This window comes from Pelobates fuscus, chromosome 3 (genome assembly GCF_036172605.1).
Source record: "Pelobates fuscus isolate aPelFus1 chromosome 3, aPelFus1.pri, whole genome shotgun sequence".
In the NCBI taxonomy this organism is placed as follows: Eukaryota; Metazoa; Chordata; class Amphibia; order Anura; family Pelobatidae; genus Pelobates; species Pelobates fuscus.
In genome coordinates, this window is record NC_086319.1 from 99,238,142 (window position 1) to 99,257,868 (window position 19,727).

A 19,727-nucleotide genomic window follows, 5' to 3' on the forward strand; every position below is an offset into this window, starting at 1 on the left:
TCCAATCATATGTCCTCTTTATTCAAGAAATTACATGAAAATCTGGAATTGGCCTCCTCCAATCAAAAAAATTTTTTTTTGATAAAATCGGTGATCTTGTCTGGCTTTCCTCAAAGAACATCTCTACAAACCGTCCATCAAAGAAGTTAAGTTCCCTTTTTCTTGGTCCTTTTCCAATAATATCGGTTATCAACCGTAATGTTGTTAAATTGAAACTTCCACCTACTTTAAAGCTACATCCTGTTTTTCATGTGTCCTTGCTGAAGCCTCATCATCCTGACCCTTTCCAAAGAAATGTCACTACTTCTCCTGATCCCATATTGGTCCAGGGTGAAGAAGAATACGAAATTCAAAGTATACTGTGTAACGGATCGCCTGGCACCCCGACTTGGTACCTCCGTTAATGGATGCTCCTAGTGCTTCCTGAGGACTCCAAGCACTCTGGCAGACACCACAATCACCGAATCCGAGAAACCTTTTAAATTCTCCCAAGCATATGAATGCTGTAGACCATTGAATAGGAACCATACGAATAGGCTTGTACTCCTAGCAGTCAACTGGAACAGCATGCAATAAATCCTTCCCCCCAATAATGAGACGACACATCACTTTGAGGGTAAAACAGGAACTCTGGACTGGCTCATCCAGCCTGGCTTTTATTACAATAATCCACATACAGGCCACACCCAGGGGGAGGCATAAAATAACCAATCACATACATGGTTCAGCCCACACATCCCCTCCCCTCAGATAACATTAAACCCAATTATCCGGTACACTTTTCCAGCCAAGTTCTGGATGTACCCCAAAAACAGGGGGTACACCTTTAAATCCAGCATCGCTGGATAGCCCTTATTCAGGGGGGAAACATATCCAAAATTCAAGTCATTCGGATGAACAGTTCGGCAGATATGGGTTTCCAAAGATTTGACCGACCGCATGGGTAAAGTATCCGAAAACAGTTCCATGCATTTTGGCCCTGCGGTCGGTCACAAACAAGGGAATGAAAACAGACGAATTGCCTGTGTTATAGAGCCTAGAGAGGGTTTGAATGAATTCCCTTGTTTGTGGGGTTCTTTCTACCGAACGGCAGGTCATTCGGTAGTTTCTATACGAATTCCTGGAAGTATGGAGGTCTCAGCGGTGTTTGCCTAGTCAAGTGTCCGATTTTAGTTCCAGACACTCGACGGCAAAACACCGCTGTTCAGTAGTTTAAGATGGCCGCCGCCACGTGTTTGTTTCCCGAATGGCGGCCACCCAGAGGACAAAGAATATATTACAATGATTGCCAATTACCCGTTTGCAACATTGTTGCAAACTGTAATTGGAGGCACACTTATTCCTGGGTGGTCTGGTTGTTCGGTAGTTTCACTCAATATAATGAATGGAGTGATTCTACCGAACAATCAGATGAATGCTGCATACATATCACCCAGGTTAAACTTAACACATGAATACATATACAATATTACAGGCAGCACACTAGAACATGCTTCACAGTCTTAAAGGGACAGTAGTCCCAAAAGTCCCAATGTGTCCATAGATGCTGTTAAAAGGGCCAGTAGCAGCAATATACAGTACAATATGCCCAAATATAAATCTTTAACTGTACCAATTTTCCAGGGGCCATAGTCAGCAGGTAAGAGGCAGGCAGCCAGGCCCCTCCAATACGCAGTGGCGAGGTAGGTTCCGCCACATTTCTCCCCTTTCCCATTTAGACTATCCAGACTCCAGACCTCTAGTCGGTCTGGGGCTCTGATAGTCGGCTGGCCTTTCTCACAGGGGGTAGTTGTCCAGATGGCCCCCTGCCACTTGTGTCCGGTTGTAGGTCCAAGGCTTGGGGAAAAAGTACCCAGAGTGTCCTCTCCTCTGGTTGAACAAAGCTGTGGTTGGGGAAAAACGACTGTCTCCCCTTCCGATATTTTGTCTGGCTGTTGGGGACCAGGACCGACTGTCCCTATCCCCAGTGGTGTAGGTGCAGAGACTACGGTCCCATCTGCACGGTTGTGGGGTTTACTGTCTCCCCTTGGTGAGCTGTGCTGCCGCTGGGGAGAGGGAATGACAAACTCCTCTCCCTGAACCGTAGACTGCCGCTGGGGAGCACGGACGGCTCCTTCAGCTCCCTGTAACTTGGGCACAGAGACCACGGTCCCATCTATACTGGTGAGGGGCTTACTGTCTCCCCTTGGTGAGCTGTGCTGCCGCTGGGGAGAGGAAATAACAAACCCCTCTCCCTGAACCGTAGACTGCCGCTGGGGAGCAAGGACATCTCCTTCAGCTCCCTGTAGCTTGGGCACAGAGACCACGGTCCCATCTGTGCTGGTGTGGGGCTTACTGTCTCCCCTTGGTGTGTTAGGCTGCCGCTGGGGAGCAAGGATGGCACCTTCAGCCCCCTGTAATACACACTGCCGCTGGGGATCTGGGCCAACTGCCCAGCCTCCCTGTAGGGCCGGCAGAGAGACCACGGTCCCATCTCCACCTGCCATCTGTGGGTCTTCCCAGGACCAGTCGATAAGGTCCCCCATTTCTGGGGCTGGTTGGGCAGTAGGAGGTACTAAATGCAGGTCTCCTGCTGGCGGGCTTAGTTGTTGAGGAGGGGGAACAAAACTCACCGCTCCCAATGGTGTACAGTCCAGAAGCCCCATCAGGTTAGAGACAGGCGGTGTCACTGGATCATATAAGTCCGCATAATTCTGTTTGATTTCCCACTGCTCTGGTGGTACTTGTGGGGTATATGGTAACTGACTGGCGCTGAACAGGTGTTGGTAATCCTGCTCCAGCTCCCATTCCTGGACAGCCAGTTCAGTCAAGTCTGGCCTTAGGTCCTCGGCCATAGGGAGATCCAGCACGGCTTCTCTGTAGTCAAATATGTCCCAAAGCCGTGACTCTGCCGCACTCCCAAAGTCTGGTTCTGCAAATGTCCCCCATAATAAGCCAGGGCCATTATAATCCTCGCCCTCTGGTTTGCCAAATTTGGCCATTCCAGGCACCCGCTGAACCGCGTACCAACGTAGCGCTTGGTATGCGTCCTCGAGACCCAGTTCTCTCCATGCCAGTGAATCAAGTTGCATCACCCATTCCTCCTGAGCCTGTTCTCCCAGCATAGGTATCCGTAGGGCCACTCTACCTTGTAACCGCTGCTCCTTGCTGGGAAGACGCTCCCCTCGCCAACGCTGGACACCCTCCAGGGTTTCTTCCCACATCTCTTGTCGTGCGCTCTCACTGCAGTCCAACCTGGTTGCCTCTACTATTGGCTTTACCAGTGGTGCTAAGAGGTTCTGTAACCTCCGGTTAAACTCCTCTTCCACCTGGAGCACTGTCCAGGGACTCGCTGGTTCTATGCCACTCCATAATAATTCCTGTGTCTCCAGGGTGTTGTTCCTCTCACACCAGGACGCCATCCCACCGCTGCCACCAATGTAACGGATCGCCTGGCACCCCGACTTGGTACCTCCGTTAATGGATGCTCTTAGTGCTTCCTGAGGACTCCAAGCACTCTGGCAGACACCACAATCACCGAATCCGAGAAACCTTTTAAATTCTCCCAAGCATATGAATGCTGTAGACCATTGAATAGGAACCATACGAATAGGCTTGTACTCCTAGCAGTCAACTGGAACAGCATGCAATAAATCCTTCCCCCCAATAATGAGACGACACATCACTTTGAGGGTAAAACAGGAACTCTGGACTGGCTCATCCAGCCTGGCTTTTATTACAATAATCCACATACAGGCCACACCCAGGGGGAGGCATAAAATAACCAATCACATACATGGTTCAGCCCACACATCCCCTCCCCTCAGATAACATTAAACCCAATTATCCGGTACACTTTTCCAGCCAAGTTCTGGATGTACCCCAAAAACAGGGGGTACACCTTTAAATCCAGCATCGCTGGATAGCCCTTATTCAGGGGGGAAACATATCCAAAATTCAAGTCATTCGGATGAACAGTTCGGCAGATATGGGTTTCCAAAGATTTGACCGACCGCATGGGTAAAGTATCCGAAAACAGTTCCATGCATTTTGGCCCTGCGGTCGGTCACAAACAAGGGAATGAAAACAGACGAATTGCCTGTGTTATAGAGCCTAGAGAGGGTTTGAATGAATTCCCTTGTTTGTGGGGTTCTTTCTACCGAACGGCAGGTCATTCGGTAGTTTCTATACGAATTCCTGGAAGTATGGAGGTCTCAGCGGTGTTTGCCTAGTCAAGTGTCCGATTTTAGTTCCAGACACTCGACGGCAAAACACCGCTGTTCGGTAGTTTAAGATGGCCGCCGCCACGTGTTTGTTTCCCGAATGGCGGCCACCCAGAGGACAAAGAATATATTACAATGATTGCCAATTACCCGTTTGCAACATTGTTGCAAACTGTAATTGGAGGCACACTTATTCCTGGGTGGTCTGGTTGTTCGGTAGTTTCACTCAATATAATGAATGGAGTGATTCTACCGAACAATCAGATGAATGCTGCATACATATCACCCAGGTTAAACTTAACACATGAATACATATACAATATTACAGGCAGCACACTAGAACATGCTTCACAGTCTTAAAGGGACAGTAGTCCCAAAAGTCCCAATGTGTCCATAGATGCTGTTAAAAGGGCCAGTAGCAGCAATATACAGTACAATATGCCCAAATATAAATCTTTAACTGTACCAATTTTCCAGGGGCCATAGTCAGCAGGTAAGAGGCAGGCAGCCAGGCCCCTCCAATGCGCAGTGGCGAGGTAGGTTCCGCCACATACTGGATTCAAGGATCCATCGTGGCTCCTTACAATACCTCATCAGATGGAAAGGATATGGAATTGATGAAGATACATGGGAAAACTCCTCTGTCGTTCATGCTGACAAATTAATTTCCAAATTTCACAAGCGTTACCCTTCTAAGCCAAGTCAATAGCACCCTGAGGTTGCTCATTAAGGAGGGGATACTGTCATGCCTTAATTATGGTATCCTCTTACTTCCTGGTTCCACGGAGTTTAGCCACACCTCTTTATGACACGGTCTCCCTATTTAATCTGACCGCACCAGCTGATCGACGCTGGATTATTGAACTACGTTCCGTACTCACGAACCGGCTGCAACATCGTTGTGAAAGCCCTCTGTTACCGGACCGGACTGGAAGACTTCAAGTTCCCTTCACCTTTCCTCATCCACTACTAAAGCTGAACTCTCTCCATTCAGGATAAACCGCCTCTGAGGAGATCTCGGGAACCAGTGTTCTATGTGCCGGAAGCTAAGTAAAACCTCTGTGATAAGCGTTGGATCTCAAAGCTGTTATTTCCTGACTCCAAAGTCCTTCGTTAAAACAAACCCGTTACAGCTAACTTCAACTCATACTTTGTCTCAGTTAGCTGCATCTGTCTTGCTTCAGTTAAAGTCTATGGAACAGCTATTGTAACTTCTTTCACCTAATTCATTCATACTACTAAAGGACTCTTTCTGATTCAGTGTCTGCTAATTGCTATCGTTTACTACTTAAAGCTACAGTGCCTATAATTGTGGACTTCAGTTATCGTTTACTACTTAAAGCTACAGTGCCTATAATTGTGGACTTCAGTTATCGTTTATTGCTTAAAGCTACAGTACCTGTAAATTGGAATTAAAGTCAATACCTTTTACTTTTTATAATAAATATTCAAACTATAAGAAATCTGCAGTTGTGTTCCTTCATAACAAATGTTTAGACGTGACACTCATTCCAGGGCCATGGAATGTAGTGCAGAGAACCCCAGATTATTTTTTTTCCTAAGTAAGTGGGTTAATCTCATAAGAGCAGACATTAGGCTGATAGAGTAGGACCTGCCAAAGATGGGGTACATTGACGTTGTGGCAGGCTTATGCATTGTATGATCAAGTACTGTAACTAAACCCCCATTATTTTTGCCTAGACTGGGTGTTTTTATTTACCGTATATACTCGAGTATAAGCCGAGTTTTTCAGCCCATTTTTTGGGCTGAAAAACCCCAACTCGGCTTATACTCGAGTCAAGGTCTGTATTATGGCAATTTGCATTGCCATAATACAGACTGGGGGGAGAGGGGGGCTGGCAGAGCTGTACTTACCTCTCCTGCAGCTCCTGTTAGCTCTCTCCTCCTCCGCGCCGTCCGTTCAGCACCTCGGTCAGCTCCCAGTGTAAGTCTCGCGAGAGCCGCGGCTCTCGCGAGACTTACACTGGGAGCTGACAGAGGGAGCTGCACAGACCGCGCGGAGGAGGAGAGAGCTGACAGGAGCTGCAGGAAAGGTAAGTACAGCTCTGCCAGCCCCCCTCTCCCCTCACTGAACTGCCACTGGACCACCAGGGAAGGAGAGCCCCCCTCCCTGCCATATATCAAGCAGGGAGGGGGGACGAAAAAAAAAATATAATAAAAAAATAAGAAATAATAATAAAAAATTTATAATAACAAAAAAAAGAGGTATAAGGGAGGGAGGGGGGTATAAGGACAACTATGGGAGGGAGGGGGGGTATAAGGACCACTATGGGAGGGAGGGGGGGGGGATAAGGACCACTATGGGAGGGAGGGGGGGGGATAAGGACCACTATGGGAGGGAGGGGGGGGATAAGGACCACTATGGGAGGGAGGGGGGGGATAAGGACCACTATGGGAGGGGGGGGGTATAAGGACCACTATGGGAGGGGGGGGGGATAAGGACCACTATGGGAGGGGGGGGGGATAAGGACCACTATGGGAGGGAGGGGGGGGTATATGGACCACTATGGGAGGGATGGGGGGGGGATATGGACCACTATGGGAGGGATGGGGGGGGATAAGGACCACTATGAGAGGGAGGGGGTGGGATAAGGACCACTAGGGGAGGGGAGGGTAAGGACCACTAGGGGAGGGGTGAGTCAGGACCACTGGGGGGGGGGGGTGAAGGAACACGGGGGTGGGGAGGTAAGGACCACTGAGGGAGGAGGAGGGGAAGTCAGGACATATGGGGGGGGAGGGGGCGGCAAAATGTTTTTTGCCTACGGCGGCAAATATCCTTGCACCGGCCCTGCACACACTGCATTCACGCACTGCATTCATACACACACACACTGCATTCATGCACACACACACTGCATTCATGCACACACACACTGCATTCATGCACACACACTGCACTCATACACACACGCTGCACTCATACACACACGCTGCACTCATACACACACGCTGCACTCATACACACACGCTGCACTCATACACACACACATACGCACACACTGCATTCATTATACACACACTGTAAATAAATATTCAATTAATATATTTTTTTTAGGATCTAATTTTATTTAGAAATTTACCAGTAGCTGCTGCATTTCCCACCCTAGTCTTATACTCGAGTCAATAAGTTTTCCCAGTTTTTTGGGATAAAATTAGGGGCCTCGGCTTATATTCGGGTCGGCTTATACTCGAGTATATACGGTATTTATTTTTTTCTAAAATTTTCAAGTGTAATTCTATATTTAAAGTATCTATTAAAATTACACTGACGTAGAAAATAAAACTGCGTTCACACAACCATTCATGCCTATCCCGGTGTGAGAGTGGAGGCGTTAGTTGGAAGGAGTCTCAGGCAAGTCTGTAACCATATGTCATTATATAACCCCAAGTTCTCAAGACTAATATCTACAGCTATCTCCATGTATATACAATGCCAGCATTTACCCAACTCCTTATATTTATATTATCAAGATATAGAGACAAAGCTTGTATAGGAGCATCCAAGGAGATACATTCTTTGCTTCCGTCTTACAAGATGGGTACCATGATAAATTTCACCTAAGACTTTATTTTCCACATTAAGTCGTTTAATAGCCAAGTTATCTGCCCAAAGCAAGAAAAAAGGTGTTTAGATTAGGTGTTTTTAAAAAACTAATAAAATCTGTCAGCTTTGAGGTTGCTGTTTGGTGGATGAGTGAGTGTGCTGGATCTTGTGTATTGTATTAATTGGCCCCAGCAGCACCAAATTTATGTATGTTCAGGTGAGTGCACCCCCATGGTTTTATATATATATATATATATATATATATATATCTCACATAGAGTTCAATATTTAAACACCTTTTTATGGTGTTAGTTCAGTAACAGTATAGCATGTGTTAAGTATCAATTTAACAATATTTTACTTTTCTAGAACAAAATTTGTTTCCCATATAGAAAGGTTCAACACTATGTGGAATATAATTTCGATAATTTGGCATATCAAACTGATATATTTTGCCATATCTTATTGTATGTCTTTCCTGTATGTTTTTCCTATTTAACCGGCTGGTGATTTTACTTATGATCTTAATAAGTAGCACTGTCCTTGTAATCCATATTAGGCAGCAACGCGATGTATGAATACATTTTTATCTGTAATTTGTTACTCTTCTCTGATCTGTGCACAGGGACATTTTAAACACAGCCGTACCAAGGGATGTTTATTTACCCTAACACGGTCAATTACCGATGGTTAATACTTCAAGAACCAATTGATTTTACATCTAATTTTCAATACGTTTCAGACTAATCTAAACAATAGGAGTGTCTTCTGTCTTTATACTGTTTATTTAATTACATTTGGAGGCTAAAGCCTTCAATATGTATTTTTCACACTGCTCTTATTGTATCTCTGTTCATTTAAGCTCTCTAATTTCACAATGTAATATCTACCTGTGTCATATATTAATTTCCTTAGGAGCAGTTTTGCAAGCTGAAAGGCTACTTGGAAGAAGAGCTGGATTACAGGAAGCAAGCCTTGGATCAAGCCTACATGGTATGAGCTTAAAGCAATTCTCAACTGTAAGACACACACAAATCCAAATTTCCCATTATGCTAAATATACATGCGCCTGGGGGTACTTTAAATTTGGGTGCACCTGGCTACCAGATGTCATTGTAAGCATTGTTTTATAACGGAGTCCTCTAAATAAATCTACAGAGCTGACGGAATGCTTACGGCTAAAATTACATTTCACTTTAATTTTCTAACAAATTCACAATGACTTTACAGCAGGGAATGACAAATACATTTTATTCATACAATTGTGTGAGCTCTAAACCAAGTCCTGTAGCCTGTGGCCACCTGTATGTTTATTGAAGCATGTCAATGCTGGGTATTTATACAGTAGTATCGTTCAAATCTGTCCCCAGGATACATCAACATGCAGGACTTGTAGATACATCTGCTGGTGCCTGGGTGTCCCAATAAAAATGACAGAGCCACTGATTAATTCACCTTTGCTAAAGCAGGTGTTTCTAAAAACTATGGTCTGATACCTGATATTTGTTTTAAAGAGCAATGTATATTTGGAGTGTTTAATCAAACCAATTTAAATTAATCATTTATGTGTCATATTAAAGGACATTTCTTTTTCTGTTGAACACAAATTTGTCATTATCAAATTATGAAAAATTAAATAGGGGCAAGAACATTTTTAAATAATTTATTGTTGTAAGACACAGTAATATTCTAAGGATGCACACTTGCTTTATTAAGAACAGTCCACCATGTAAATTCAGTTTAAATTACTGACAATTTTCACATTGGTGAATAAACCTTTATGTGTGAAATATATATACTGAGGGAGTCATATTTATACAATTGTCATCACTTTGCATGCAGTATTCCACAGGTGATATTCTTTCAAAGACAGGTTTTTTTGCTTAGATTTAATGGAACCTTTTGGTGAATCTAGTAATCAATAGACAGGTCACTGTGACCTGCAATAGGAATTTAGAGGCTGCAAGAAAACGCCTTTCTTCCAGCTTGTTCTGTAGAATTATTTGATGCGTGAGTAGTCATGTCCAAGTGAAAACTGTGTATCTGATGTGTGGACTGGAAGCAAATGTAAGGAGATCTGTCATTTTTAATTTTACTAACTGACCTCTGGTTCCTTAGCGAATACAAGAACTGGAAGCCACCTTGTACAATGCATTACAGCAAGACACAGTAATCAAGTTTGGTGAGCTTTTAAATGACAAGCAGCAGGACGAGCTCAGAATGGCAGTTGAGAAGCTTAGGCGGCAAATGTTGAGGAAGAGCCGAGAATTTGACTGTCAGATCTTACAAGAAAGGATGGAGCTTCTTCAACAAGCTCATCAGGTAAAGTTTAAACAAAGACATATTCTGCCCAGGAGCCACATCGATGAAGAACCCTTTGATTATTGCCCTTCAACAAGCTCAACACATAATGCTAGAGAAATTAGTTAGGGGGCTTGCACTATGCATTAAACGTATGATTAAAGGGAACCTTTCCTAGATATCCACAACCATTAGACTTGTAATCTTAAATTACTGTACCCATCATCCACTATGCCCCTACATCGAAAACTAAATACCAGTATCTCCAGTACCAAAATATATTTTATCCCGTAGCCCATGAATGGAAAAATAAGTACTGAATTTATTTGCCAAAGTGGATTTGTTTTTGATGTGGGTGTCAAGGGAGCAATTTATCAAGAATTCAATATAAAATAGCAGTGACAAGTTACTTTTAATGTCTTATAATTTAGCTCTAAGTTTTCCAGCTCTATCTAAATGTCCAACTTTTACACTGTTATTGATTTTTAATCCTCCTTTGTAGCTTCAAGAAGTTAAACCCTCTTAAAGTTTAATTTTTTTTATTTTCTTTGATTTCCAGAGGATACGGGATCTGGAGGATAAAACTGATATTCAGAAAAGACAGATCAAAGACTTAGAGGAAAAGGTAAGTTATTCATTTTTTGTGTGTGTTCTTAATGAAATTAAAACTGAACACACAGAAAAACATATTCGCAAGAAGATTAGTGTATTTGAAAGCAAATGAGAGTAATACAAATGCAGGCTAGTAACAATTAAAGGGACACTACAGTTACCAGAACAACTACAGCTTAATGTAGTTGTTCTGGTGAGTATAATAGATCCCTTCAGGTATTTTCATGTAAACATTGCCTTTTTTATACTTTTATAGCGGGGCTGGGGGTTTGGGGGGGGAGGGAGCCAATTAAATGGTGGGTTTAGCACTATAGGGTCAGGAATACATGTTTGTGTTCCGGACCCTATAGTGATCATTTAAGTAAAACGGTAATATCGTGATATGGATCACTTAGAATTCCAACAAACAGGACTCCAGGTTCCAGGTATGGGAGACCCTATCCACAAAGAAAGAATACATTAGAAAACAGCAAGTACTGAACTCACGTTTCACATTTTCTTACATAGTCTCTTTTTTCAATACTTAAGTAATTAGGAGGTTAATGAAATTTCAGCTAACGAATGCTTAGTTGTCTAGTTTACATGAAAATTTGCTGCACATAGGTTGTACAGTTTTCCTGAGCTTAAGTGAGACAAAAATAATCCTCTCTTGATATAGTGTTCATTATAATAATCTTTCTTAAATACTAAAATGTTATTGTTATACATTTTTTTTATTATTACATACTTGACAAACGTACATCTACACTTAAATATTTTTGCCGTTATAATACTTAAGGCAATCATTATCAATAAACATAATAAGCTAAATTACTTATGTAGTTTTTAGTTGTATATAAATTTACAAACGTTTAAAGTTGAAATTAAATACAAAGTGCCCTAAATTAACATACATCAGTGTTTACAATATATAGTATTATTTATTTAAGATTGTTTTAATAAATGTAGATCAGGGAGCTTTATTAAAATAAACAATAATAAGTTACTACTGCACCACAAAACCTAAATATCTATATATAATTACTTTGTAATTTATGGCAATTTCTATAATTTAGAGAAGCAAATAGTATTGGTCTAAATTCTTTGACTTACAAAGGTCTTGATTTAATATTTTTTGGATAAACCCTTCAGTTGATTTATCTACAGAAGTCACCATCAAGCTCTCGGGGAATGTTTGAATAAGAAATTATTTGAAAAGTTTATCCCAAAAAATATTAAACTGACGCCAAAAAGTTCATTATGTAATAAAATTAAAAAAAAAAACATGTATACTTGTACAATTGTTACTTAGTAATTCTGACATATATTTGGAAAACATTTAAATTTAAAATTGCAAATTAATGTGAAATTAACGAAAATCCAGTTACTAGCCCAAGATTAATTTGGGAGGCAGATTTTAGTGAGCACTTTTTCCTTAAGCGGTAAAGTTAGCAGTATTTTCAGAATTTCCATAAAACATGGGGCTCTATAAATTATTTTGTACTTCAAACTATTCCTAAACAGTATATTTAGCTCAATAAACAGAAACCTCTAGCAGTCATTAACACATCTCCTATACCAGTGGTTCCCAAATCAGTCCAAGATTTAGAGATTACCCAGTTGTGCCTAAGGTGTTTTTAGGAAAAGAAAATAAACACAACTGGGCCATCCCTAAATCCTGGACTGGTAGGGATGTCTTGAGAACTGGCTTGGGTACCACTGCCCTATCAGATAGTTTTCCCTCAAATTGGTTTTCGAAAGTCATCTTGGGGGAGGAGGGTATAAAAATGTAGTATGCTGACCTAGCTCCCACATTGAGCCTTATATGATATTTTAGGTGACAATAAAAATGAAATGCCCAAATGGTTTAAATTGTAAAAGGTTTTTAAGGCATTTGACCAAATGATAGTCTTCCTAACAAAATGCTGCCTGTAACCAATGCTGCAACTCCACCCTCTACTTGTTTTCATTACTGCCCAACTACATAGATTATCTAGATGGTATACTATGGTACCACACTGCTCTGGGTACAGCATTCTGTTAAGAAGAATTGATTTAAAGGATAATATTTAACTCCATTGCCCAAATACAAAAACAAAATTCTGTTTAGCAGGCATATCCCCAATAAAAACATGCATACACTTAATAATGCATTTCTTAATTGGTGATATATCTAAAAACAGCTTGCAAAAGGGGCAAGATATCTTGTCTGAAGCGTTTGCAAGCCACCCCCATTTTCCCCAGCTCAGACTTTCTGTGTCTGTCCAATTACAGTCTTACCAATGCAGCTCAGTGTGAAGTATTGGGGCAATTTCCTGTCTCATGAGTTAAACTCCACTGAGCTACAATACAGGAAGTAACAGGATCGGTCTTCTGACTGACTGTCTGGGGGGTGTGACAAGGTTACTTTATAAAAGTGCCAGTTCCTATTGAAATTGCGAGTTTCTATTAAAAACTGAAAAACAGAGCATTCCTTTTCACACATAAAGCACTCCAGCAAGCGAACGTGTTTTAGGTGTTTGGAGTGTTCCTTTAATATCTTGGCATGGGAGCTGGATTATCGTTAATTTCATGAGTGGATATTGTCTTGTGAGCTGGACAGGGCAATCTTGATTGTAGACTATGGGTAGACCTATACTTTTTACAGCTTTATTTGGGAGAGGGCTGATTTTCAGTAAGAGTAATATAGTATTCTGTGATGATATAGTTTCCTTTTATATAGTTAAATACCAGATTTTTCCAAATTAGAATGCTGTATCCATGCTGTCAATCCAGGTCCATCTTTTTCTTGGTGTGAGATCATTGATATACAGTATTTAGAGCTTTGCATCACCATGCAAGTAGAAAGCATTGGTATTGGTGATAGATCATTCATAATTAATGTAAAAAAAAATAACCTCAAAATGATATTTTATCTAAGCCAATACCTCTAGTAAGTGCTGCATTAGTTCATTGACAAATTTGACCAATGCAGAGATTTTGAGATTTAAACCAATATTCCCATTAATACTGGTCTGTCTGCCTCCATAGTTTTGCAACCAAACAAATTACTTATTTTAGGACTGTTTGGCAACAAAACATGTGGTTTTATTTTAAAGCTTCATGTGTTCAGTACATTATGTATCTAGCAAATTTCATGTATCGCCTTACTAAATAGTATTATTTTTACTTTTTTTTTCCTTGTAACAAATCCTCTAATTACCAATGTGGTCATAAAAATATGCTTTAAGTAAAGAGTCCACATTCCCGGTCGGTATAATTAACAAACATCATTTCTATCCCTTTCGTTACTACAAGTATGTAGTTTATTTGTTGTGATCATTGCTGTTTATGTAAAACAAACATTCCCTTAGAAGCCTTAGCCGCAGTGCACTATGAGTCTCTTGTTTTCCCGATTAAATGTCATAAAGATAATTACGGACTTACTGATTTGCTGATCTGAACTCTTCCAGATGGCTTCCTATCCTTGTGTGCCCAGATCACAGATAATGATTACTTGGTTTGCAATCTGTCAAGTTTTATAACAGGGGCCATAGTCACAGAGTAGGAAGCTGGAAAACAGACCCCTCCAAAAAACAGTGGCGAGGTCACTTTTGCCACATCACCCAATCCACGTTTTCTTAAATTCTACTCGCCAGCATGCTTGTCTTCTGCTTTATTCTACTTACCTGTTTTTCAAGACACCATTCTCATCTCATCTTACTAATGATCAAACTAGATTTAGATACAGTGAAACATAGCATCTGCGTTTCTGTGAATATATATATATATATATATATCTTGATGATAAGGAAGGATTTCCCATTGTCTTGAGGCAACGTATAGCAACTCACAATGAGTTTATTGCATGTGTTATATAGCGTTATCATCTATAGCACTTTTTTTTAACAAAGAAACTTCTAGTAACATTTGATAAATTACATTATCCAATTGCCAGCAAGGATTTCATATGTGATCAATTATACCCAATGTAAATATGTTTTTATTGGGTGAGGACTATGAAAATGGAATGTCTGAGAAGTAATACTTCTATAATCTATTCATTCTTGGCCATTCCCATTGACGAGAATGGATATTTCATTATACAGTTGCAAGAAAAAGTATGTGAACCCTTTGGAATGATATGGATTTCTGCACAAATTGGTCATAAAATGTGATCTGATCATCATCTAAGTCACAACAATAGACAATCACAGTCTGCTTAAACTAATAACACACAAAGAATGAAATGTTGCCATGTTTTTATTGAACACACCATGTAAACATTCACAGTGCAGGTGGGAAAAGTATGTGAACCCTTGGATTTAATAACTGGTTGAACCTCCTTTGGCAGCAATAACTTTAACAAAACGTTTCCTGTAGTTGCAGATCAGACGTGCACAACGGTCAGGAGTAATTCTTGACCATTCCTCTTTACAGAACTGTTTCAGTTCAGCAATATTATGGGATGTCTGGTGGCAATCGCTTTCTTGAGGTCATGCCACAGCATCTCAATCGGGTTGAGGGCAGGACTCTGACTGGGCCACCTCAGAAGGCGTATTTTCTTCTGTTTAAGCCATTCTGTTGTTGATTTACTTCGGGTCATTGTCCTGTTGCAACACCCATCTTCTGTTGAGCATCAGCTGGTAGACAGCTGGCCTTAAGTTCTCCTGCAAAATGTCTTGATAAACTTGGGAATTCATTTTTCCTTCGATGATAGCAATCAGCCCAGGCCCTGACGGAGCAAAGCAGCCCCAAACCATGATGCCCCCACCACCATACTTCACAGTTGGGATGAGGTTTTCATGTTGGTGTGCTGTGCCTCTTTTTCGCCACACATAGTGTTGTGTGTTTCTTCCAAACAACTCAACTTTGGTTTCATCTGTCCACAGAATATTTTGCCAGTACTGCTGTGGAACATCCAGAGGCTTTTGTGCAAACTGTAAATGTGCAGCAATGTTTTGTTTGGACAGCAGTGGCTTCCTCTGTGGTATCCTCCCATGAAATCCATTCTTGTTTAGTGTTTTACGTATTGTAGATTCGCTAACAGGGATGTTAACTTTTGTAAATCTTTAGCTGACACTCTAGGATTCTTCTTCACCTCATTGAGCAGTCTGCGCTGTGCTCTTGCAGTCATCTTTACAGGACGGCCACTCCTAGGGAGAGTAGCAGCAGTGCTGAACTTTCTCCATTTATAGACAATTTGTCTTACCGTGGACTATTGAACAGCAAGGCTTTTGGAGATACTTTTATAACCCTTTCCAGCTTTATGCAAGTCAACAATTCTTAATCGTAGGTCTTCTGAGAGCTCTTTTGTGCGAGGCATCATTCACATCAGGCAATGCTTCTTGTGAAAAGCAAACCCAGAACTGGTGTGTGTTTTTTATAGGGCTTGGCAGCTGTAACCAACACCTTCAATCTCATGTCATTGATTGGACTCCAGTTGGCTGACATCTCACTCCAATTAGCTCTTGGAGATGTCATTAGTCTAGGGGTTTACATACTTTTTCCACCTGCACTGTGAATGTTTACATGGTGTGTTCAATAAAAACATGGCAACATTTCATGCTTTGTGTGTTATTAGTTTAAGCAGACTGTGATTGTCTATTGTTGTGACTTAGATGATGATCAGATCACATTTTTTGACCAATTTGTGCAGAAATCCATATCATTCCAAAGGGTTCACATAATTTTTCTTGCAACTGTATAAATAGTGTCTTTCTTCCTAAGTCCAAATTCCTATTTTATCTATTTAGACATTATTAAATGGACATAACACTTCTAACTTATTCTCAGACAGATAGTAAAACTAACTCAGTCATATTATAGTTCTGTTTAGGAAATGAATAATGTTACTAGTGTTTGGTGACTCTAGTCTGCACACAGACCTCCCTGTGTTTGTTAAACCCTGTCCTCTTTTCCTCTGCAGTTTCTCTTTCTATTCTTGTTCTTCTCTCTCGCCTTCATTCTTTGGCCTTGATGCTACAATGCCTCTTGATCAGGTAAGAGCTGTCTTTTGTCTCATTTTCATCTCGTAACTCGGTGCATTGGTAAATGGTAATTTATTGCTAAAATATAATCACAACTGAAAAATATTTTGGAGAGATTTTGGTTGCATTGTCTTCCAAACCCATATCTGTCTTGGTAGCACCAGACTTTTGGTAAGTAACACACATTTGTGCACCCTTTATCTTACAGATTTTTTTATTTTTTTTTATCACCAAAACAATCACCATCAACAAAAGAAAAAGAGATCCTGTAGCATAGTTCCTATGGGAACAGAAAGTACCAAATACCAACTAGTTAAAAGAGGGACAGGTGGTGGTGACATAGAGTAGGGAGAGTCCTTAAAAGCCCATTGATTGAAATAATAAGGATAGATAGAAGAGTAATGACAAATACAATTAAGTAAGACATTTTTTGAAGGGGACAGGTCTTCACCGCTAATGGAAGAGTTGTAGAGGCTCCTCAGCTAAACTTACACAATAAGCGTAACTCACAGAACTTTTAGTCCATTGCTGTTACTGCAACTGAATTTCCTCAATCAGGAGTGACCTAGAATTTTATGAAGGCATTTATAAAGGGGTGGGTTGGGGGGTTTAAGTGGGCCAACCACCTTGTACTAATAGCGTTCCTTTCAACATCTCTCTACCTTTCATCTTTGTACTGTTACAAAGCATAGACCAGTGATGTTCTTTTGTGCACTGCTGACTTACTGTTTTCTTTTGTGTTGCAGAATGTTAGAAAACATGGATAAGCCCTTGCATAAAGACAAATGCTTCCATATTGCAAAGAGGAGAGAACATTGTTTACATCTGGGCTGAATGACAGATAGTCATGTCTACTCAACGTTGTATTTTTAAAGCCATTGCTCCTGATCTGCTGCATCTCCCGTGCGGTCCTGTCTAAAGTTACAGTATATGCTGCATTCAGTGGAAATGTACACGTTGATCCGTAACGAGAGAATCAAACGTTTATTCTTCTCAATTCACCAAGGAACACCAGGTCAAGAAAAAGTACAAGTAAAGTCTTGGGCTAGAACCAAAGTTACCAAGAAACAATCTATTCCCTGCTGTGTAGGGGAAAACTTTTAATGTAACATCAAAAAAATCCAATAAATGAATTAACTAAAATTAAAAATTAATAAAATTAAAAAAAAGCACCGCAAAGGACAGAGCTGGAAAGGAGACATATTCACTACCTGACGGAGGTTATTTACAATAAAATATTAAATTCTAACAGTCTGGTTTACTTAATACAGGGATGTTATTTGTGTTAACTCAGGAATTGTGACAGCCAAAATGTGACTGTAACTCCGGAGTGGGGCCTGCTAGTTGTTCATTTTATAATAATTAGTTTCCCCTTTGTTACGCAAACTGAGGTTCAAACTAAGATTGGTACATTTTGCTGAATACATGAGGACCTTTACTCCAGTGCATTATGGGTAAGGAAAAAAGGCATGCTTTTCACGTAAAAATATGGCATTACGTTTTTGTTCTTCATGGGGAGTTTACAATAACAGTATGTTACAAAGTCATAAGATAATAGTTTTGAAAATAATATGATCACCTCAATGTATGGTAATGGATGTCCGTATAGACATACCTAAGAAACTGGTATTGAATTTGCTCAATATATTGTTCCTATTCATATGGCACGGGTGAACAGCTACCCCTGACTTTAACTACTTAAACACAACTGAACTAATTGGTTTCAACTTTTTAGATTGTGGCTTTGCCTGCTGCATTTTATGCATAACATTTCTCTTAAACATTATGATTTCCATATTGCTAGCAAATGTATAGGTGTTATATTCATGTTGATCTCCCTAATGCTAGGAATTGTTATAGTGGGGTGGTCACACCATAGGATGGAATCGGTCCCCTTTTCACATTCCTACACGCACACATTAAAATACGAACATCTGGATTTAGATCGTGCAGTGATGTTTGAAGAGATAATCCAGAATACAGATAAGTAACAGCACGCTCATTAAAAAATATAGGTTTAAACCTTACAAAGTTACTAAAAGATCTAAAACTGTATTTTTATGTTCCTTAATCTGTATTTTGTATATATTTCGGTATTTACAGCTGCATGACTGCTGAGAAATGCATCTTCCTGGTGTGCCCCCCAAATTCAATGACTCCCTCCCCCCTGTCAGAAAATCCTGGCCCTCCCATTGTTTTCATCTGGAGCACTGTCAATATCCATTTTGCCATTTTGGTTTTATTGTATTTTTTCTTACTTGTCTTTTACAATCTAGATTTCATTGAGCAATTTAGACTATACAGATCTCTTATGGACAGTAAAGCTGCAATAGTTGAGAAAATATATAAAAACGTTAGATATAAAGACTAGTAAGAAAAATATCGTATAAAACATAAACTCCAGTCCAATTTGGTAAAACCGTATACCGTAATTAGAAATCAGGCAGGAGTTAGAGTTGTATCAGAAACAGCTGTGTTATTGGCATAGTGATGTTGGCATACTTTGCAAGTAACCAATATTCATAAACAGAAAAATATAAAAACAATTAAAGACAACATCAGTTTAAGATTATCATCTATTAATTCCATTGCAGCAAACTTAACCAGTTTGCGAAAAGATGTATAGCATACCGTACAGCTTTTGCACATACATTAAACCTATGATGTGCAGAGGTCTTTGGAAATCTATGTTTTTTTACCCATTTTCAAGCAGTGAGAAAAAGGCAAATACATTTTTAATGCTTGTTTTTTGTTTATCCGTTTGTTTTTTTTCTTTTCCAAAAACCATGCATTTATAATCATTAAAAAAAAAATCAAGATGAAAACAAAAATCTGCAGGTTAGGTTTCCTTTTAAAAGCAGTAGTTATGCGATAACTTATGAAAACTTAAAATTCACCTCCTGTAGTCGGTCAAACAACATTCATAACAGAACAGGCCAAAAAATGCTTTACCAAGATAATGGAAATCACTTTAAATCACATATACCGTACAATCCAATCTGTTTTAATTCATTGCAAACAACACGTTAAAAAAAAACAAAAAACATGAATTCATGTAGCTATCTTTATTGTAACTATAGCCATGCAGCATTCCTTTAT

The 19,727-nt window shown here is 40.3% G+C and overlaps 1 protein-coding gene across 2 annotated transcripts in view; it reads left to right on the forward strand.

The window, feature by feature from the left end:
• Window positions 1-18,540, forward strand: part of JAKMIP2 (janus kinase and microtubule interacting protein 2) — a 130,221-nt gene extending 111,681 nt beyond the window's left edge. For both annotated transcript variants that reach the window (XM_063447371.1, XM_063447372.1), the window contains exons 19-23: window positions 8,683-8,760; window positions 9,886-10,089; window positions 10,628-10,693; window positions 16,568-16,640; window positions 17,375-18,540. In XM_063447371.1, coding sequence (XP_063303441.1) covers window positions 8,683-8,760; window positions 9,886-10,089; window positions 10,628-10,693; window positions 16,568-16,618 — 399 coding nt within the window. In that variant the 3' untranslated portion in view covers window positions 16,619-16,640; window positions 17,375-18,540. The remainder of the gene's footprint in view (window positions 1-8,682; window positions 8,761-9,885; window positions 10,090-10,627; window positions 10,694-16,567; window positions 16,641-17,374) is intronic.
• The last annotated feature ends 1,187 nt before the right edge of the window (window positions 18,541-19,727 follow it).